The 21,233-nt window shown below is 31.8% G+C and overlaps 3 protein-coding genes and 1 non-coding gene across 6 annotated transcripts; 1 reads left to right on the top strand and 3 right to left on the bottom strand.

Moving 5' to 3' along the window:
- Positions 1 to 1,315: 1,315 nt before the first annotated feature.
- LOC122604517 (uncharacterized protein DDB_G0271670-like) lies at positions 1,316 to 4,112 on the bottom strand. Its single transcript, XM_043777404.1, has 6 exons — positions 3,258 to 4,112; positions 2,761 to 2,863; positions 2,447 to 2,502; positions 2,054 to 2,218; positions 1,498 to 1,611; positions 1,316 to 1,408 (listed from the first exon to the last, which is right to left on the bottom strand). Exons 1-6 carry the CDS (start codon positions 4,110 to 4,112, stop codon positions 1,316 to 1,318), a joined length of 1,386 nt encoding a protein of 461 aa, XP_043633339.1.
- A 5,736-nt stretch (positions 4,113 to 9,848) lies between these two features.
- Positions 9,849 to 9,921, bottom strand: TRNAY-GUA. Its single transcript has one exon. It is a non-coding gene; the product is annotated as a tRNA-Tyr (tRNA).
- An 87-nt stretch (positions 9,922 to 10,008) lies between these two features.
- LOC122605697 lies at positions 10,009 to 16,407 on the top strand. 3 transcript variants are annotated; one of them, XR_006324687.1, is made up of 9 exons: positions 10,009 to 10,136; positions 10,546 to 10,750; positions 11,026 to 11,190; positions 11,703 to 11,775; positions 11,841 to 11,980; positions 12,891 to 12,955; positions 13,469 to 13,529; positions 13,964 to 14,054; positions 16,225 to 16,407. XR_006324687.1 is itself a non-coding variant. In XM_043778653.1 (8 exons), the coding sequence occupies exons 4-8, from the start codon at positions 11,945 to 11,947 to the stop codon at positions 16,275 to 16,277; spliced, it is 306 nt and encodes a 101-aa protein (XP_043634588.1). In that variant the 5' UTR covers positions 10,009 to 10,136; positions 10,546 to 10,750; positions 11,026 to 11,190; positions 11,703 to 11,944; the 3' UTR covers positions 16,278 to 16,407. The 3 variants fall into 3 exon arrangements, 1 of the variants encoding a protein (XP_043634588.1); XM_043778653.1 differs by having other exon boundaries at positions 11,703 to 11,980; XR_006324686.1 differs by lacking the exon at positions 12,891 to 12,955 and having other exon boundaries at positions 11,703 to 11,980.
- A 1,600-nt stretch (positions 16,408 to 18,007) lies between these two features.
- Positions 18,008 to 20,639, bottom strand: LOC122604516. The gene is made up of 6 exons (XM_043777403.1): positions 20,073 to 20,639; positions 19,736 to 19,838; positions 19,536 to 19,591; positions 19,087 to 19,251; positions 18,176 to 18,289; positions 18,008 to 18,100 (listed from the first exon to the last, which is right to left on the bottom strand). The coding sequence occupies exons 1-6, from the start codon at positions 20,637 to 20,639 to the stop codon at positions 18,008 to 18,010; spliced, it is 1,098 nt and encodes a 365-aa protein (XP_043633338.1).
- Between the last annotated feature and the right edge of the window lie 594 nt (positions 20,640 to 21,233).

The raw sequence follows: 21,233 nt of genomic DNA, 5'->3' as shown, positions 1-21,233 counted from the left end.
CAATAACTACTACTCTTTTTGCCGTCTTTAGTCATGACCAAACTATTCATTCCTGATTCAAGGGACTCTCTAATGACATTGTAGCAAGAGTACTTCCTTGTTTGATCATACCGCAAAAACTTAGTAATAAAGCTAGAATTTATCCTGGGTTTCGTGGAAGCTTTGATGACATTATTGTAGCAAGAGTAAGTAGAAAAAGTACTCCTTGTGAAATTATGGGCTGCTGCTGTAGCCTGCAGATATGTTAATTTGATAGCTAAAGACCGAAGTCTGATAGCCATTATTATTATTAGAGAATATATTATGTTTTTTTTGTGTGTGTGTGTTTCATACATTTAACTATGATATATGATCATTTTTGGAGGAATTTGATTTATTATTGTATATGGGGTAGCTTGGTGGTCAAGATATGAAATGGGAAAATTAACTAATTAATACGGAGTAGTTCTTTAAAACGTTTATTAATATGCGTATATTATGTGTACCTAAAAGGCCGGCTTTCCATTAATTAAGGATACAAAATACTATCAATATGTATGTATTTATATCTATAGATTGATTATTGTTATTGTTTATTCATTTTAAATCAGTCTTTTGATCATTGAGGTAAAACCTCATATGAGGGTCTTGGCCCAAAAATAAATCTTTTGGTTGTAGATAATGGCCGATAGTGATGGCGTAAAAAGTGCATACAGATGGTTGATTTTTTTTTCCCCCCAAAACGGGCTGTAAAACAAGTTTTTGCCCAAAATATTTTGCAAAATAAGTATACCCGGAAATGTTGGTGCTGGGTTCAGCAATTAGTCAAATACTTAATAAGCTAATTCAATCACTTTTGGTTCATTCGGGATGCTGCATATAGTGAATACGGATTGAATGCCATCACAGTATCAAATGTAATTACTGAGTACAAGCTAACAACATCTCTAATGAATACGTTGTATTCTTGTAAGGGATCCAAATGTATTATACCTGCTCGCACAACGGAAGGGGGTGCCAATTAAGTGAAAGGTGTAACACCACAATAACATAACAAACGATACGTTTATAGAAACAAATCCTCCGTACATTCAATAAAGACTATAGATTCTCCAAATGTCCCAAAGAATGGAAGATCATGAGATCATCAATGTTAACTATATCCTTCAATCATCCTGACAATTACAATGCCACAAGAAAAACACAAAGTGAGCTAAGTTCATGCATTCAATTACATACGTACACCCATCTTATAGAATATTAATAAAAGGGGGATACAGTTTTCTGCATATGTTTGTTGGTTATAAAGTATGTACAGAGTATCATCACAACTTACCTACAAAGGTCGTAGCTGCGGATAATCTTCAAGCATTTCTTTCTCTGTAAGACAATCATTTTCCTCTTGTGGGGTCCATAACACCTCGGCTGCCTGAAAATTGATAATCAAACAGTAGGCAATGAGACACAAGCATGATGATGGTTTTCGCCTTCTGAACTAAATAAAAAGTGCAATCTCACCATAATATTGCTTGAAGAAATAGAGGCTAGCTTTTGTAAAGCTTTTTTCAATTCTGCATCACTTTTGATGGGTGGTAAGTACAGTATGCCTTTAGCTGCCACGATGATCGTCACCTTTAACCAGCAAAAATATGTTAGGCAAGTAACATTATACAACAGGACTAATTTTGAAACTTAATATCAATTCACATTCAAACGCCCATAATCAACAGAGACAAATTAAGTAGCTAAACATCACCCAAAGTTTAATTCAATATATAAAATCTCCTAAATCATATATTCAACCTGAATTAATCAAATACTTCAGATTTGAGTGGAAAAAAAGAACTAAGTGTCTTGGTGCAACACAACTTGACACATAAATCCATAAAAACTAATCTGTCCAGGGCCATTATCCAACCCAAATAAACCATCCATTTTGCCACCTCTCCCGAAATACAAAGAGCACTAATCATTATGCATAAAACAGAATGAAAATAAGCCTTCACTTTGGGAATTAATGAAAAGAACCATAAGAGAATGGAACATCTGTATGGAATTGTATCAAAGTACTCACCACAATGTACTCGCTACAGGCCTCATTAGATGTCGAACTTGATACAGTTTGCTTTTTAATGTTGTCGACATTGACCAGAGTTTCCTTGTCAAACTTATTCCTCTCTTCAATAGAAAGTTGATTAAATCTTTTCTCACTTTCCGTTGCACCCCTCTTCACATCCACCTACACCAAATTAATATATCAACTTTTAGACTTACAGGATGAATCTTCTCACAATACATACACACTTTTTTCTATAAAGGAATGTTCATTTTTCTATAAAGAAACTGAACACTTGCATTGAGACAGAACAATAAATATATGTTTTTATCACATACCAAGACCTTATTTATCTACAAGTTGAATAACTCGATAACTTGAAAGGATGAAAGAATTAGCCTAGTGACTTACAGAAGAATAACTAGAGATGCAATAACCAGAATGCCGTAGTAGAGCGGCTGTTGTCTCTGCAACCCAAACAGAACAAAATATAACATCAATCAGTAGATTTTTAACCCCCACACATGTTTGTTTGTATATATGCACTCACAAGTCACAAACAAACTAAATTAGCATTGGACAGTGATTGCTAAAGCCTAAAGGTGAGCCATATAGAAATATTCAAAAATACAGTATATTTCATTGTTAGCTTTGCAGCAAACAAACTAATGATATGATATATTGATAATAGTTGCTATACATATCATTATCGCGAACGTTGTTACCTTTTAATATATTGCTCAAGCCCTTTGGGTTGGAGGTATCAGCTGTTTCAGCAATCTTATCCAGATCTTTTTGCAGTGATCTAGCCGTACCCAGCAATCCAACCTTGAAAAATAGAAGATTAGTAGTCGCCGCAAATGGCTATCAAGAAGTGGTTAAAATACAAGGTTTACCCATTTACCATTTGTAACACTGACAAACTTATAAGGACTTGCAAATGACTTACATATTTTATCTATACTAAGTGCTTACAAATGTATCCAAATAAAGCCCAAAATCTATAGTATTTATTCAACTTTTCATGTTTCTATTTTGTGTATCCAACTTTCAAACTTTGTTCAGCATAACCAAACATGTAAACGGTAAACATACTTGTTATGTAAAAGCAGTAAGAGAGCAACTAACCTGAAATCCAAAACCTTAATACGAAACATAGATTATGGCAACACCATTTACGATTTGTATGAAAACCACAACAATTCTTGATAAAGCTAAATACCTGTAGTTTGATAACACTTGATTTCGCAGTATCTTGAACAGAATCAGGACGGGTACCCAAGTAGACAATCAAACAAATAATGGAAACGACCGTGACTATCCAAAAAACATCCTTCCGTTCAAGTTTTTTTGCTTTCTCGGATGGTACAGTTCCGACCTGAGTGTTATAATTGACAGAATTAGACGATTTTGGGCTGCTATAACTTCTAGACGAATAGGATCTTGGTCTGCTATAACTTTCATCAGAATAAGATGATTTTGGACTGCTGCTCTTGGTACTGCTATAACTACTAGACGAAGAGGAACTTGGGGCATTATAACTTTCAGAAGCCGACGACTTTGGGCTGCTGGACCTGGTACTGCTAGACGAAGAGGAACTCGGGCTGCTATAACTTCTAGAAGAAGAAGAAGAAGAAGACGAGGATCTCGAGCTACTCCCAGAACTACTAGAAGATGAAAATGACCTCCCACCCATTCGTCCACCAGTAGCAGCCAACGCGTCACGTTGCTGATCAAAACAAAATATCAAACTTAATAAAATCATGACCCCAGTTATTACTGGTTTTTGTAATGCCTTGAAAAAATCCTCTACTGATCTCCAAAAATCTTCATTTATATCACATCCGGTATCAATGTTTCTTAACGCGCTATCATTTTCTACGTCCAACGTCTTATGATGATTCATCGCGACACATTTCATCCTTGTTCGAGGAAGGGAGGCAGTAACGACGACATTGTAACGACAAGAGTAATTGATCCTTGAAAGATGGCCATTATCATAAGACCAATTTGTTGGAAACCATTGTTGGATGTTGGAATTGAAATTGGATTGTAACAAAACATGTGTGATAGCCATTTTTTTACAGAATTAATAGAGTATTTTGTTGGTGTTGCAAAAAATGTTCAAGGGTACTTTTTAGTTCTTTAAGTTTGGAATGAATATATGTATACCTAGATTTTACATATCGATTAGAATTATAATTTGATAACAATTCCTATAAAATCTCCCCCCTAAATCCCTAAAATTTCTCCAAGGGAATTAGTTTTGTATATATATTCTGTAACGCTCCAGTAGTCCAGTTAATATTGGGCCATCAAAAAGTAAGTAAAAATCGTACCCGCATAATATACGGGGTAAATGACTTTTTGAATTTTAAGTTTTTGTAACTTTTAGTTAGGGGACCTCACAAGACTTTGCGAGTGAAGGCGGTCAGATTTGCTAATTAACACTGGATTTGGATTGTCTAAAACGTAATGTGTATCAGAGGAAAACAGAACGTTACGAGAATGGAAAGTCAACTTTAACAAATGGAAGAAATCACTTAAAAGAAAACAAAGGTATATGCCTGCGTAATGCGGCGGTTATGATGATAGTGGTGGCGGGGTCAGCAACGAGTGGCGCCGGCGGTGGTAACAGGTGGTGAATTTAAAAATATTTTATATTAAAGGAGATAGTGTAACTATTTTAAAAATTAAGAGATTTATGTTGTAAATTATTTCATTAAAAGTATTATAAATATATTAGATATAGAATTTTAAATTAATCAATAAAGGAGAACAGTATTTTAGGTATTTCAATTTCTTAATTTAGATTTTTTTAAAAAAAGTTTGTTTCTTTATTATTTAAAGAAAATGTAGCATTAACCAATATAGTTGACTTGCTATAATTAAGAAGTTTTTAAAAAAAATTTCCAAACTTCTAAGATTTCTCACTTATGCGCTAATTAATAAGAAATTAAAAGATTTATCATTCACAAATATCTTTAAATAGTTCAAAAGTTCCTCGTTAAGTATGTAATGGGCAAGTGATATGTACATTATACTTTTTAGTTAAATATCTATATATATATATATATATATATATATATATATATATATATATACTATATTATAAAGCAGATTCTCTCTATCTAACATTTTAAGTTTCAACATTACTTCTCCAAAATGCCTCTTTTATCAATTCTATATTTACCAAACACCATTTCTCTCTACTCAAATCTCAACCAAACATCTTTTTTTTCTCTCATCCATAAATCATTTATTCCTCTAATTCATTCAAAACTTTTATTTCAAAAACCGTACATCGATAAATTATAAAAATTATATGGGTGTTCTTAAAATTTCATGCTCTTTCATTAGAGATGTCATTCAATATATTTTCGACGAATTTTTAAATCCAATGGCGGAACCCGTACGCTCTATGACCTGTCACACTTTATGACCTATCCACCCCCACCATCTCACCGCCGCAACGCGCGGGTACTTCCTCTCGTATTTCATAATACTAACACTTTAAAACATATTTGATATATCATTTTTTTTTAATCCGTTCAATATATTGTGTGATTCATGTTATATTTCTATTTAAACAAATGAGAGAAATGTATCCACGCCTTGCAGCAATGATAGAGGTGATGACGGAGTGGTGATGTAATGGCGGTGGCGGTGATTGGACGAACCACCTAACATGCTCCGCCCTTAATCGTACAGGTCTCGTCATTGGATTTAAAAATTCGTCGAAAGTATATCGAATGACCTCTCTAATGAAAGAGCATGAAATTTTAAGAACACCCATATAATTTATCGATGTACGGTTTTTAAGATAAAAGATTTTGAATGAATTGGAGGAATAAATGATTTATGGATGAGAGAGAAATAAAATGATTGTTTGATATTTGAGGAGAGAGAAAGGGTAATATAGTTATTTTAGGTAAATATAGAATTGATAAGGGGCATTTTGGGAATGTAAATGTTGAAACTTAAAATTTAGACAAAGAGTTTTTGCTTTATAATATAACGAGAGCAAGTACCCACGCGTTGCGGCGGTGAGATGGTGGGGTGATACCTAGGTCATAGAGTATGATAGGTTATAGGAGTTGATATGTCATAAAGTATGATAGTCAAATGCCTTAGCCGTACGGGCTCCGCCCTCGGATTTAAAAATGTGTCGAAAGTATATCGAATGACATCTCTAATGAAATAACATGAAATTTTAAGAACACCCATACAATTTTTATAATTTATCGATGTACGGTTTTTGAGATAAAAGATTTTGAATGAATTGGAGGAATAAATGATTTATGGAGGAGAGAGAAAAGAGATGATTGGTTGAGATTTGAGGAGAGAGAAAGGGTATTATAGTTATTTTAGATAAATATAGAATAGATAGGAGAGACATTTTGAGGAAGTACTTATAATCAATATTGAAAATTTCAAGTTTAATGTTGAAAATCTAAGAAAAATATGCTTTATAATATAGTAAGTATAGATATAGATATAGATTAATTATCTCTAAATATATATAAAAGAGAAACCTTAATTCATAATTGGAGAAGTATGGACCCTCAGATGAATGTCAACTTTTAATCAGAGCCATTAGATCAAATGATGATGTCATATACCTTATTTACCTTTTATATATTTAATTTTATATTAATAAATTTAAATAATTATTATTTCCTTATTTAAGTTTGTAGACATTAATAAAAAAATATTTTTAATAATATAATATGGAAACTAATATTTTTATATTTTACATCATTTTTTATCTTTAATATTAACTTTATATTTTAATTTTTTAAAATGTAATACGTTTTTATTGAATTATATTTTTGCATAAGATATTTTTCGAATAAAATTTGGTTATAAGGATTTTTGTATAGGATATTTATTATAAAACGTTTTATTACCGGTTGTTAATTCGACCTTCTTAATAAAGAGCTAGAAAACAAATATGGAGCCTATAATAAGCTATCATAATTATATATCAAAAAAATAATTCTATAAAAATTGCGATGATATTATGTATAATTTTAACTTTAGATCAACACAACATGCGATATATAGATTAATAATTAATAAAAACACTAATAAAGTTACAATTATATTGTGTTTTATACTCACAAAATATGAAATATTAAAGGTGATGAAGGACTCGAATCTTATAATTTTGATCTTTGAGTGGAAAATAGTGGAGTAATGAAGATCAAAAAAATTAAAGAATAAACTAAAAATAGGAAATAATGAAAGAAAAAGTATATTTATATAATATAAATAAATGTTTGTTAGAATATCTTATAATTATCTACCAAAATTTTTTTTTATAATATATCTGAACTAAAATACCTGATAATATATTGCGCATAATACTAAAATATGTAAGTAGAATATCTTTGGTAAAAGTTGATAAATATGTGAAGTAAATATATTATATATATACATATATATCTTTTGGTCCGGTCCGGTTTTTGACGGTTTACGTTTTGCTCAAACCGTAACCGGACCAAGGAACCGGTTTTTCAAATATTAAAATGTCAGACAAGACTTTAACAACTCAATTTGACCAAACCAATCCAAGTACCTCGGCTTGGTCCGGTTTTGACGGTTTGACGGTTAATTGATATTATAAAAATTTAACATGTCATTAATTATATATGTTCTCCGCGTATTACGCGGGTAATAATCAAGTCTTAATATATACTATAAGACAGTTGAACTAATGACTTATTAATCAATCAAATCGCTCAATTTTATCAAATTGACTCTCGCCTATGTCATCACTTAGATTTACTATATTTGATCAAAGAACCGCATGGTCCTTCAATCCGGAACAAGGAAGGGGCTTTGACCGATTCGTTGGCGATTCCGTATCGGTGTAAAGCTTTGTGAAGCTTAACACCCCAAGATCGGAGGTGTTTGTGTTGGCGGTGGACGACTCCGTAGAGAAGACAACCGCCTTAGGTGTTTTGTAGGTGAAGAGAACATGTCTCAACTATTGGGGAGGACCTCTATTTATAAGAGGAGCTAGCTTAAAGGGAAAGTTAAGGTTTTAAGGGGATACCCTAATTATTTGGGTGCAAGATATCGTAGACATGTTTATGGGATTTACAGGCCTTATAATTAATTATATTATAATATTAAAAGATAAGGAAACTTACCTTTGCTTTAGGAGGAAGAAAGTAAGAGATTTCCTCCATATTTGGTGGAGCTCCGTTCTGACGGATGAGCTCCGTTTTCTTAAAGTGACCTCCGTTCTGACGGAGATGAGCTTCGTTCTGGCAGAGGTGAGCTCCGTAATTCTGGCAGAAAGCATCTTTTAAGTTGCAGATTCACATACGGAGGTAGAGCTTCGGAGGGGTATATCATCATACTATAAATTAAAAATCCTAATAGTCATTATCCAAATATATTATTATATTAGTATTTATATTAATCTGTAAAAAGAGTCTCATTAATTTACACTTTTTTGTTTTACATCAATAATTTACACTTTTTAACTTTGAATATTTAATTTATATTTATTTTTAACCATCAACTTGAGTAGTTTTTTTAAAATTAGTTACAAAAAGTATTTATATTTATTTTTATTAAGTTAGAATTGTCACTCAAATCAAAAGTTCTAATTGTTATTAAATAATATGAAAACAATCCTAATTGTTATCTAATTATCATAGGACAAATGATTGAAAATAAACCTATTCGTTAATGGGCCCGCATCATGACCATATACATATAATTGAATATCATGTACATGATCACAAGTATGTTTATATTTTAATTCTTAATTATCTTTCATAATAACATTACATTACTATGAAAATTATTGTAGCATGTGTCTTGTGTAATGACTACAGCAAACGATTCCATCAATATATCTCAGCTAATAATAACAGTTTCGAACCTGTGATTATTGTACTACAACTTACAAAGTATAACATTTAAAAAACCTATAATTATTGTACTACAACTTGCAAAGTATAACACTTAGAACCGTATATGTTAAAAATGATAAGATTTCATGAATTAAATGTATGAAGATCTAATATTAATAATATCGTAAACCTCGTGTCCAGTATTGAATACGGGTCTAAAATCTAGTAATCATATAAAGTAGAACATAAGAAACAATTACTTTGTACGATTTTGCCTACAATTATAATGTGATAAATTTTTATTAGCTTTTTTTGTATTATCTTACTAGATAAGTAGATATAACCCCGTGTTGACACACGGACTCCACAAGGTAAAATTATTATAATTTAACCATCTAGAATGGATCGAATTTTAAATATAAAATGTATGTAAAAGATAAATATTGAAATTTTTGAGGATATGTGTGTAAATAAAAGAAATTTGGAAAGCGGAACATGTGTTAATTAAGTACCACATAAGCAATTGGAAAAAGAGTCCTCGTCCTTTAGTAGGAAGAAAGAAGAGATGCGAGTGACAAATTTTGATCTATAAAATCCGTAATAGTTATTATCATGATGCACCTTATTAATTGGTTTATTCTAAATTCACCATAAAAAAAAATACAGTTCGTATGATATTTTAAATTTTTTAGAAAAAATATACTGTGACATTTATTAACTAAGTTTAGTTAGACGTAACATGTAAATGGCAATGTTATACCCTGATTTCTATAAATTGGTTTTGTTGGTGTAAAAAGATTATAAAAAGAGTTATGATATAAAGTTTTTTTACGTGACAATTCTTTGATACTTATAGAAATTTCACTTAAAATTATCTTTAAATGTAACAAACCTAAATGATAGAAAATTGTTTATTTGGTATGGAGGAAAAAAAAAAAAAGTCCCGCCTGCAGGATTCGAACCAGCGACGCATAGATCTACAGTCTACCGCTCTGACCACTGAGCTAAGGCGGGTTTTTGTCGTTTTTCGGAAAATAATAAATTATATTTCTTATATTACTTATCTCTCTACCCTGCTCCGCCATCACGCACCTCCACTCTTACCATCTCCGCCCCTATTACCACCATCCACCACCACCACCGCCATCCACGCCACCACACCATATGCGCCTTCGCATATCAGTGCCGGGTGTGATTCTATACCGATCGTCGTGTGTGGTTCCGATGAGGTTAGTTCAATTATAATTTATTTTTTGTAAATATTTTTAAAAAAAACTTATTTCTGGAAAACATATAATCTGAAATTATTTGAAATTTATTAAGAAGAAGATGGATTGGTAAGTTATGTGTGCATATGTATATATGTGTTATATATTTAATTACATATCAATTTGTTACTTTTTCTTTATATACTTTTTTGCTTAAATCTCAGTGTATATTATATCAAATGGGTTGTAAGCAAAGTTTTTTATTTTTTCATTTTATGCATAAGAATTAGATATTTAGTGATAAAATAAGTTTTAATTAACTGACTTAAGAACTGGGTATGTGATCTTTTTTTACATTTAAGCAAAATAGTGTTTGCTATCTAATGAAAGCCATGGACTATAAGTTAATGTGACAACTTTTCAATATTAGGCATATCAGGTGGTTGGATTGAAAAGTGGCCTTTAGCCGATATGAGTACTGCGGAATGCTCACCTTATGGTTCTGTTTGGTGTTGTTGAGGCCACATTTTGGGCAATTTTTTATGATGTTTGGGCTGCTGTTCAAGCTATTGTTTGGGCTACTCTTTAGACTGCTTTTTGGTGGATGTTTGGGATGCGAGGCTCTTGATCAAGAGGTATCCACTTACTTTTGTTTTTTTTTTTTATTGCCCTTGTTGGTCATCGAGGAGTTTAGATAGATCTTATATGGGTATGATATCGGCTGTTAAAATGTTGGGTCTTCTCAAATAGTTTATGATGTCCGGTGATTTTGCTGCTTTGTGAACAAACAATAAGGGAGTTATTAAGACAAACACATTTAATTACTTTTGGACTAAATTTAGGACAATAGTTTTAAAGTAAATTCTGGCTTTTTGATAGAGAACATCAAAAAACGTTATTCATGCTTCAGATTGGGCTAGCCAAAGCTAGGCATGAAGGATTTGTTTCAAAGCATCTTGTACATGCAATCTAAAGGCACAAATGAAAAAAGAAGCTTTTGGCTGTTGTTGGAATTCTTACGGGTTTTGGCCGCAGACACAACAGAGAAGCAATCCATAAGGCATGAATTCATACGGTTAGAATTCCCTTTCCTTTTGTGAATTTCATCCTAACTGTTACTCTTGTCTTAATTAACATCATGTGAAACACATGGTTGGAAACCATATTACAATCTAAACTTCCAAAAACTTAACCATGTCTTGATTTGTATGCTTAAGGTTGCCCGGAAATGAATTCCTCACTTAAATTGTATAGGAATGACATGATAAATCAAAGTTTTTGTTTCTTTGTGCTCAACCCCCCTAATTAGTTACTATCTATGTTTGATTACGACCATTAACTTGGTCTATGTACGATTAGTTTTTAATCCTGGAAATGTAAAAAGAGGTTGGAAAACTCAATCATGTGGTAAAATTCGATATATTTGTGAAGAAGATTATAGATAAATTCGGTGCAATCAGTGAATGTTGTTTAAGATAATTAGAATTTTGTTGCTAGCGAAAAAAGCTTCTACTATACCTCGATGTTCAATCCTTGTTATTAGTTTATGACTGATATTTCAACTATATCTTCATACGCTTCATGCAGGAGCTACACTAAAATTTCTGGAAGATGAGAAGGGCATTATCAATATAACTTGTTATAGGCAGAAAGTATTTCTGTTAGTAATCAACACCAAACTGAGGATCATCCCGAGTAGGCTCTAATTTGACTTATGAATTGTAGTTCAAATCGCAAAGACAATTCAGAGAGGGACATCAGCAATGAGAACGAGAAGACAAAGGACAAAGCAATGAGAATGAGAATACAAATGATTTCCTTATTATTGTATGCATGTTGGCATTCTTGATTATCCACTTCACATAGTGAGATTCTTTTCCCTTATACATTATATATATATATATATATATATATATATGGGGGATGGTAATATATGGCTGTCGGGTATCTAAGCTTAGGTGTGGAACACTCACATATTTTTTTTTAAACCATAAAAATCATGAGGGCCCAAGCATTTATTCATTAAACAAGAAATAATAAAGTATTAGTATGTGAGGTGTTCCACACCTAAGCTTAGGTGTCGGACAACCTTATATTCCCTTTTCCTTATATATATATATATAAATTCAAAGTTTAACTGCTACAGTTGTGGCTTAGTTGATTTTCAATTAGTTTAGTTGGTTTATAACAGTATTTAGTTGGCTTTGTTATTGACTAGGGAAGTATACATGTTAACATGTATTTGGGCTAGTTTTTATGATGCCTAGGGAAGTATACATGTCAATTATTTGGGCTAGTTTTTATGATGCCTTATGTTTTAGTGAAGACTGAAGATGTGTTATCTAGTTGATCACTAGTTGTAGTGCTTCCTTTGCATATATTGCACATTGTATATCTCCCTCTATTGTCATATATTAAATGGTTCTAGAATTAATTCTCAGTTATATCTCCCTTTTATTCTCATACATTCACCACCAAACAAGTAAACAACTACTATTTCATCTCTTTCATATTACTTCCAGGCACAATTTATGTAGGTCTTCGAACACTATTTTATGAGGTAATTATTAACTATTAATTATTAATTTAAACCTTTTTCATCCCTTTATTACTTAATCTCAATCTTTGTTTAATTATTAATTTGTATTTAATTGTTTAGTGATAATCTTATGATTATGTATTTTTCTAATGCGACTGTGATTTTTGAAATTTTAACATTAACATTTTTTTCAAAAACACACATATACGAACCATTGATGTTCTCTCCTTTTACAGTTTTACTTTTTGTTGGTGGTTCCTCTTGAACCATTGGAATCCTTTGATGTCACTCATGTGGAAAGGTTAGAATTTCACAATTTTGGACATTTTTCGTACCGTTTCAATTATTTGGGCTAGTTTTTTATGATGCCTTATGTTTTGGTGAAGATGATAATATAACTTGATTTCGAGAAACTATCATCATGCCTTAGTGTTTTTCTGTCATTAAAGTGTTCCCAATGAGTTTTGGTCGTTCTCGAACAGTCGACCACATGTGTGGATGTTGTACTACTTCAGCAAATCATATTGCTCCTCTGCTCCTGGTCTTGCTACTGCTAAGGCTGTTTTTTAGTAGTTGTGGTGTTATGAATTCTAAAAAAAGAGGGTCACAGAAAGTCGACTAACCGAGATAAATTGTTCATAGGAAATCTTAGATACATATAGTCAAAAAGACCGTTTTAGTCGAGAGGTGTTAAAAAGTTCATTTTTATTTTTCATTTTCTTATTTTGCTATATGAAGTTTATATCCAATCTCACCATGAGCAGAGTTTGGTATGTAAATGATTATGATTATATTTATTCGTTTCATTCATCAGGTATGGATTGACTGGTACTTATGAAGCACGAAGGGCAAAGCAGGAAAGGAAGACCGGCCAGGTTAGTTGTGAAAACAAAACACAATGACTAATTTGTATTTACTTTTATATTCTGGCTATTCACACTGTTTTTTTATTTATTTATTTATTTTTGTGTGTGTTTTTTGTTTGATGGATTCAACACTTAGTTTCAGTTTATGTAGGTAAGTTTCAATATTTCATGCTTACATTTGAATTTTTAGAGGTTTTGAGGGTATTTTGGAGTGTGTATAACCTATCATGTTGTTTTAAAGCTAAAATGCCACTCGAAGGATTCAGTATATGATGAGGGTTTTAACTTTGTTTATAGGAAAAGCACATTTGTTCTAAAGCATTTGAAGGTTTTTTATTTAGAATTCAACATTTTAAAAACTATGCACTCCCTAACAGGCTAACACCACCAGTATGTACCAACACATACAGAAATGAATTTTCATTTGTGTATATATTCTTTAGATGGTTATGATATGGAAGAGAAAGCTGTTAGAGCGCGCTTATCATTTAGCAACGCTTAAGTATTGGGGTCCTGCAACTCATCGATTTCCAGGTATAACTCTCTGACTTTCTTTACACTTGCTACATAAATATGCAACTTTATAATGTTATTGTTACTATTTAGATTCATTTTGATGAATGAATTTTGAATAATATATGATATATAATGTGGACAAAGCAATAATTAAATGCTCCATTGGAGGAAGTAATTGAACTCGAAAAAGCTAGGCAATGGAAGGTATAGTTGCTGTTTTCCATTTCCTTGTGCAATATAAAGGTGTAGAGATAAAATAGGATTGAGATCCTCTAAAGTTGAAATGAACTTTATAGGTAAAGTTGAAAATTTTGACCCTTGGATTAAAATTGAGGGTTAAGATTCAAAAATTATTTTTGAATCTTAACCCTTGATTTTAATCTAAGGGTCCAGATTACATCAACTTTACTTATAAAATTATCTTTTCATCCGATAAAATGTAGTACAAAATGGATGATAAATTAGAAGATTTACAGCGTTTTATTTTATATATTAAAATTCTTTATTTTTAAACTTTAATCTTAAATATTTTTTTTTTTGTTATTAAAAAGTTGTTTGAAAATTATCTCAGTCAAAACACTTATAAAACATAATTAGTTCAGATAGTTTTTATAAACTATAATTTTAATATAAAGAATTTTTTTTAGTCAAAGTTGGTAAAGCTAAAAGTTAAAAAATTTAAAACATTACACTTTTAATGGATTGTATGATACCGTTGGGTTTAAATTGATTAATATACTCATATACACATAACATAAGAAATAATTATTTTGTACGTTTTTGCATCCGATTATAGTGTGATTATTTTTTATTTGTTTTTTTCATAATATCCTATGTGCTTGACACATGTTTCTCTATAAAATCCGTAATAGTTATTATATTATCCACTAATAAAAATACGGTCCGTACGGTATTCTAATTTTTTTTATATAAAAAATATATTGTGACATTTGTTAATTAAGTTTAGTTAGACACAACATGTAGACGTCAATGTTATATCCTAGTTTCTATAAATTAGTTTTGTTGGTGTAAAAAGATTATAACAAAATTTATAATATAAAGTTTTTTACGTGACAATTATATGATAGTTTTAAAATTCTTATTATTACTATTAATTATTAAAGATATCTTTAAATTTGAAAAACCTAAATGATAGAAAATTGTTTATTTGGTATGGAGGATAAAAATAAGGGTCCCGCCTGCTGAATTCGAACCAGCGACCAATGGAGCTACAAACCAAACGCTCTGCCGCTGAGCTAAGGACGGGATTTTGTGTTGATTACGGAAAACAGTTAATTATATATGTTATATTATAAAATATCAAACTTAACGAAATCATGACCCCGGTTATTAAAGGGTTTATAAATTTTGTAAAAAAAATCCTCCACTGATCTCCAAAAATCTTCTAGTAAATCACACCCGGTATCAACTTTTATTAACTCGTTATCATTTTCTACGTGCAACGTCATATAATTTCATCCTCGTTCGAGCATAGGAAGCAGTAACGACGAGAGTAATTGATCCTTGTAAGATGGGCATCACAAGACCATTTTGTTTGAAACGATTGTTGGATGTTAGAATTAAAATTGTACTGTAACAAAACATGTGTGATAGCCATTTTTGACAGAATTTATGATGAGTATTTTGTTGGTGTTGAAAAAAAATGTTCAAGAATACTTTTAGTTGATTGTGGTAATGTTAAGTTTGGAATGAATATGTATACCTAGAATATATAATATTCATTTGAAAACTAATATTTTCGGTGAAAACTAGAATACTGGTCAAAAGACACTGTGATTTTAATTTAACACAATGTGTTTTAATTGTGTTTTCTAAAAACACAATGTGTTTCTATTGTGTAATCTAAAAACACGTTGTGTTAAGTTTTAAATCACAATGTGTTTTTGATAACGTGTAAAAATCAGAAAATTATTCAAACACACTGTGATATGAAATTAACACAATGTGTTTTCTAAAAACACAAAAAACACATTATATTAAATTCAGATCACAGTGTGTTTTAGCCAGTTTTCTAGTTTTCACGAAAATTTTAGTTTTTCAAATGATTACAACCCCAAGGTTATATGATCATTTATGTTCGTTGTTGTAAATTTTTGATCGTATGAACATGTTATGTGATCCTACGAACTCACCAACTTAGTGTTGACGTTTTTGAGTATCTTTTCAGGTATAAGAAATATCACTTGCAAGCTAGGAGTTGATGCCTATAGATGGACCTAAGAATCGTTTGATTGCATTCTAGATCTAGGCTCGATGCCTCGATTTGTTTCCCTTTTATGGCATCTGTCAAAATCGAAAAAACCACAATTTTGTTTTGTGCATGTATCTTGTATGCATATTCATCAAAATGGATGCATCCAACAAAAAACGTGATTTTTTCGATGTTGACGGACCAATGTGTTGTTAAACACTTAAATAATGATAATTAGTTATACATATTTTAGTTTTATGGACTTTTAATGCATTAAAATGATGTTTTTAAATATTCTCATCATGTTCTCATTTTAAAGGTGTTCTAACTTGAACATATACTTTTTAAAATTTTGAAAAAAAATAAAATATATATTTATACCAACATTTTTGATAAATGTATCATACTCATATAATAGTATAGTATTAACATGTACAATCAACTGTGAAAATGTTGCATTGTGCTACATTCACCTAGAATAGTAATGCATATATTATATGTTTTTTGGCAACCAGTTTGATAGATTTATTGCGTATAATTTGGATTATTTTCCAAACAAACGCTCAATAGTGTGTTTCACTTGAAGCCACCACAACTTCTATAGAAGTTTGGTTTTTAATTCTTTAGTTTTCTATTTTATTTCATTTTTTAGATTTAAAGTTTTAACTTTATAACAATTTAATAAAGTTCATTAGTTTTATTAATTATAAATACGTTACAAGAGTTTTACTAAACGATTATGCAGGAGAAAGTGGTTTTAACTAATTGTACAACATACATAAAAAAAAAAAAAAGTTGTATACAGCTGAAAACAAAATGACTTGACATACCAATAGATTATAGATTAAAAGTTATTGTCGCTGTGTGATCACAAGAGTGGATATGAAAGTTGGTGAGTTCAGATCTTGTCAAAGGTAAGTAAGAAAACATATTATTGTGATCATGTGTGAAAATGATGAATAATCAGACATGAGTTTTATAAGGGGTGTGCTTTGAATACCAAAATAATACATGAGACTAGAGATTTTCTACCCATTTACTTTTTTTTTTTTAATGGCTTATATTTCGTAATTCAAATATAGTTTTATATAAATGTAGTTTATGCATAAAAGTTTGGTAAAATGTTGAAACTTAATTTTCAGTGAAACAAGTCATGCATTATAACGTAATATAGACAAGAATTGAAAACTCGAGATCCGATCAAAGAGGGCGACGTAAGTTTTTATGATATATTAGGATTGTATTGAGGAAAAATCGTATTGGATTTTTTATATAAACTATAATAAATTATGACAATTGTAGGTAAATTAAAACTTAAACATAATTGTTTTGAAACGTTAACTATAATACCCTAAAGTTCAAAAGCAAACATAAACTTGAATTAGTTTAGGATTTTACTAAAAATTTATTAAAGAAAAAAGAAAGTTAACTAGAGTTGAATTGAATCAACCGATCCTTGACCTAGTCGGCCAATATTTGATCGAATCGACCAAGTTTTATCAATGTCGGTCCGTTGACCAATTTTTAGTTTGATTTGGTCCGACTTGTCTCCTGAGACGCCCACCCGATCCGACCAATCCTAATTTCTCAGCCTACCGGACGACTTTTACAACCATGAGTATAGATAACCCAAAGTACTAAAAGCATGCAACTCATGCCACAAAAGCTTTAATTTCTTCGTCTACCATAACGACACACTCTACGGTATCTGCATATCTTCATTCCTATGGATTATGTAGAGAGTATCCTAGCGGACTACCTACAAAGGGCGTAGCAGGGAATAATCTTCAAGCAACTCTTGCTCGGAAAGGGTATCATATTCCTTTTGTGGAGTCCATAACACCTCGGCTGCCTGTAAAATGATTAACCGGTTAGTAAAAAAATAGAAGAATCAATGTACTTTTGGGCTAGAAAAGATAAGTCTCACCATGATTTGGTTTGAAGGGATACAGGCCAGGTTTTGCAACGCTTTCTTCAATTGTGCACTGTTTGTGATGTGTGGCAGGTCATGTATGCCACTGGCAGCCACAATAATCGTAACCTTCAACCAAAAAAGTATTCATTTCAGTTAAGATATGTTACATACCACTGATGCACTATGATAATTAAGACTACATTCACTCTAATTATCTGACATTGTCCAGTCATTAATTATAGTTACGCTATATATTACTATTCTTGAAGATGGTATGAAACAAAATAATACTTGACACTGTGAAGATCCTTATCACAATTATATCAACAGGCAGGAGATTTTAAAAATTCACATAAAAATTTGAAGAGAAAAGAATACTCGAATGTAACAAAGGAAAAAATCAAAATTTGCTGTGTGGTCGCATAGAGCTAAAATTCGCAGGTGGTTGCCTCAAGTCCTATCTTTAAGTTAATATACTACTTAGAATACTATGAACATATAGTGCAATCATGTGTTCATGTGCAGAGAGGTCAACTAACAAGACAAATATTAACTAACGGCTTAAGCATATATATCGGAAATAGATCAGATGGGTCTAAATGCTCGAAGGTCGGTCAAGCTGTATCCTTAATCCAAGGAATCTCCTGTATCGGTATTCTTATTATTACCAATAATACTGCACAAAACATGTTTTGGGGCAAACCAGTCTGGTCCATTGTGGCTTTAATATAACTTATCCATCTTGACCCATAACCTAATCTGCCTAACCCATCCATTTTGCCACTTCTAAAGAAAAATCAAAAAGCAATAGGCATCATGTATAAGACAGAACGGAAAGAACATTCACCTCGAGAATTAATACAAAATCACAAGATAAAAAGAGGAAGAAACATGTCAATGGCAGTAATATCAAAAGCACTAACCACGATATACTCGTTGCGTAAGCCATTTGGTTTCTGACTTGTTGTGATTTTCTTTCGGATGTTGTTGACATTGACCAGAGTCTCCTCATCAAATTTACCCCTTTCTTCAATAGAAATTTGATTAAATCGTTTTTCTGTCGCCCCTACACCCCTCTTTTTATCCACCTGCGACAAATTAGTAAATCAGATTTTGAGAGATCCAGTGATCCAAAAAGTAAAAGATACTGAAGGAGTCGCCTCAATTCATCAAAATTTTAGTCAGTTACAGTCTAGAAATGTATATTTCACCGCATGACAACTAAATATGCAAAAAAAAAAAACTACTTTAGTGAACATTCAGATATCCAACATTTTGTCTCAACTGTTTAAAAAGTCTAGTCTTATAAGTGGTTGACATTGTGCTGAATTATCAGTCAGAAGCAAGAATAGAAAATACCGTAGGGACTTACCGAGGAATAACCAGAAACGCAATAATCAGGATGTCGAAGTAAAACAAGTGCTGCCTCTGCATCCAAAATAAAATCAGATCAAACATCAAAAGAAGAGCTTAAGACTCGTAATAACTGCAAATATTTATAAAACTAATAAACAGCTGATGAACATATAATAATTGCTATTTATGACTAATCATAGACGCGGACATCATTACCTTGTAATACATAGCTTAAGCCCTGAGAGGTTGATGTATCAGCTGCCTCGGCGATCTGATTGAGATCCTGTTGCAGTTTTCTAGCCGTCCCCAACAATCCGATCTTGAAAATAGTAAAAATGCATATGAAATATATACAACCTAACATGGGGTCACAATATGCATCTTGATAAATAATAAGCTAATAACTGATAGTATCTACTATCTCCTGCTAACAGAAATCGAAAATACAAGGTTCTTGATCCTTGAATCACCAAAACGTTGTCAATCCAAGAAACATTTGTGTAACTTGTAAGGAATTTGTAAAAGAAACTTAATGAAAAAAGAAAAAGAATACCTGAAGCTTGAGAACACTTGCTTTTGGAATATCTACATAAGCATCTGATCGAGTTAAGAAGTGGTAAACCACACAAATAGCGGCAAAACAAAATATTAAAAGGAATATATCATTTGACGACATAGAAGTTTGATTCTGGCAGACTGGGCTGCTAGTCTCAGTACTATAAAAAGAGGATTCCGGACTGCTGTCCCAGATATTGGAAGTCGACGAAGAATAAGAATAAGAAGACGAAGAATATGAAGGAGACGAAGAATATGAAGAAGACGAAGAAGGAGATGAAGAATATGAAGGAGATGAAGAATATGAAGAAGAGGAAGAGGAAGAAGAAGGAGAAGAACGAAACGAATCAAATGAACTCCCACCAATTCTACCACCCGATGCAGCCAATGCAAGATGAGGACGACGACGGTCATATAACAATACCAACAAAACCAAGAAAGCCCCGCTGAAGATGGTTTTTCGTAAAGCTTCCATAACATTCTCTATAGATGTCAATGTATCGACTTTCTTCACGCCGTCTTTGTTTCCACCAAAACCCTTTTCGGGTTCGGTCTTATAGTTCATAATACAGCATTTAAGTCTTGGATAATGGGAACAAGTTATGATCTTGTACGGATAAGAGCTCCTTTTTATAGTAGTATTATTATTGTCATCGGAAAATGACCATTTTATTGAAGAAAAACGAAGTACAGGCAAATGCATAGTTTGTAATTGGTTGGGTTGTAACAGAAAGTTTGTGATCGCCATTACAAATGTTGTAATCTATATATACAGGAGTATGGTCAGATGGTAGGGAGTCTGGGAATATGATATTTGATAGTGGCAATGGAGAACGGAGTGTTTTTAACAGCAGCCGCAGGTTTCATAAGGGAGATCTGATTTTGAGTAATTCAAAAGTCAAAACTGTGTACGGACGAGACTTTGACTCATTTATATACCGGCCCATATGAGGTGGAGGTGATATGGAAAAATTTGTTGATGATTAGGGACTTCCCAAAGACCGATTTTGCCTATTTCCTGGTTTCATAGTCAATCTATTTTGTAGCCATTATGCGTTCTGTCACAACTTCAGCACCGTATATACATGAATTAACTCAAGGAAGATATGAAAATTCTTGGCTTTTGTGGAGTTTTTCATGGAATTGGTGGGCCTGGGCT

This window comes from Erigeron canadensis, chromosome 6 (assembly GCF_010389155.1).
Source record: "Erigeron canadensis isolate Cc75 chromosome 6, C_canadensis_v1, whole genome shotgun sequence".
NCBI classification, from domain to species: domain Eukaryota; kingdom Viridiplantae; phylum Streptophyta; class Magnoliopsida; order Asterales; family Asteraceae; genus Erigeron; species Erigeron canadensis.
Note: the sequence above shows the minus strand (reverse complement) of the source record. Positions and strands in the feature narration are given on the sequence as shown.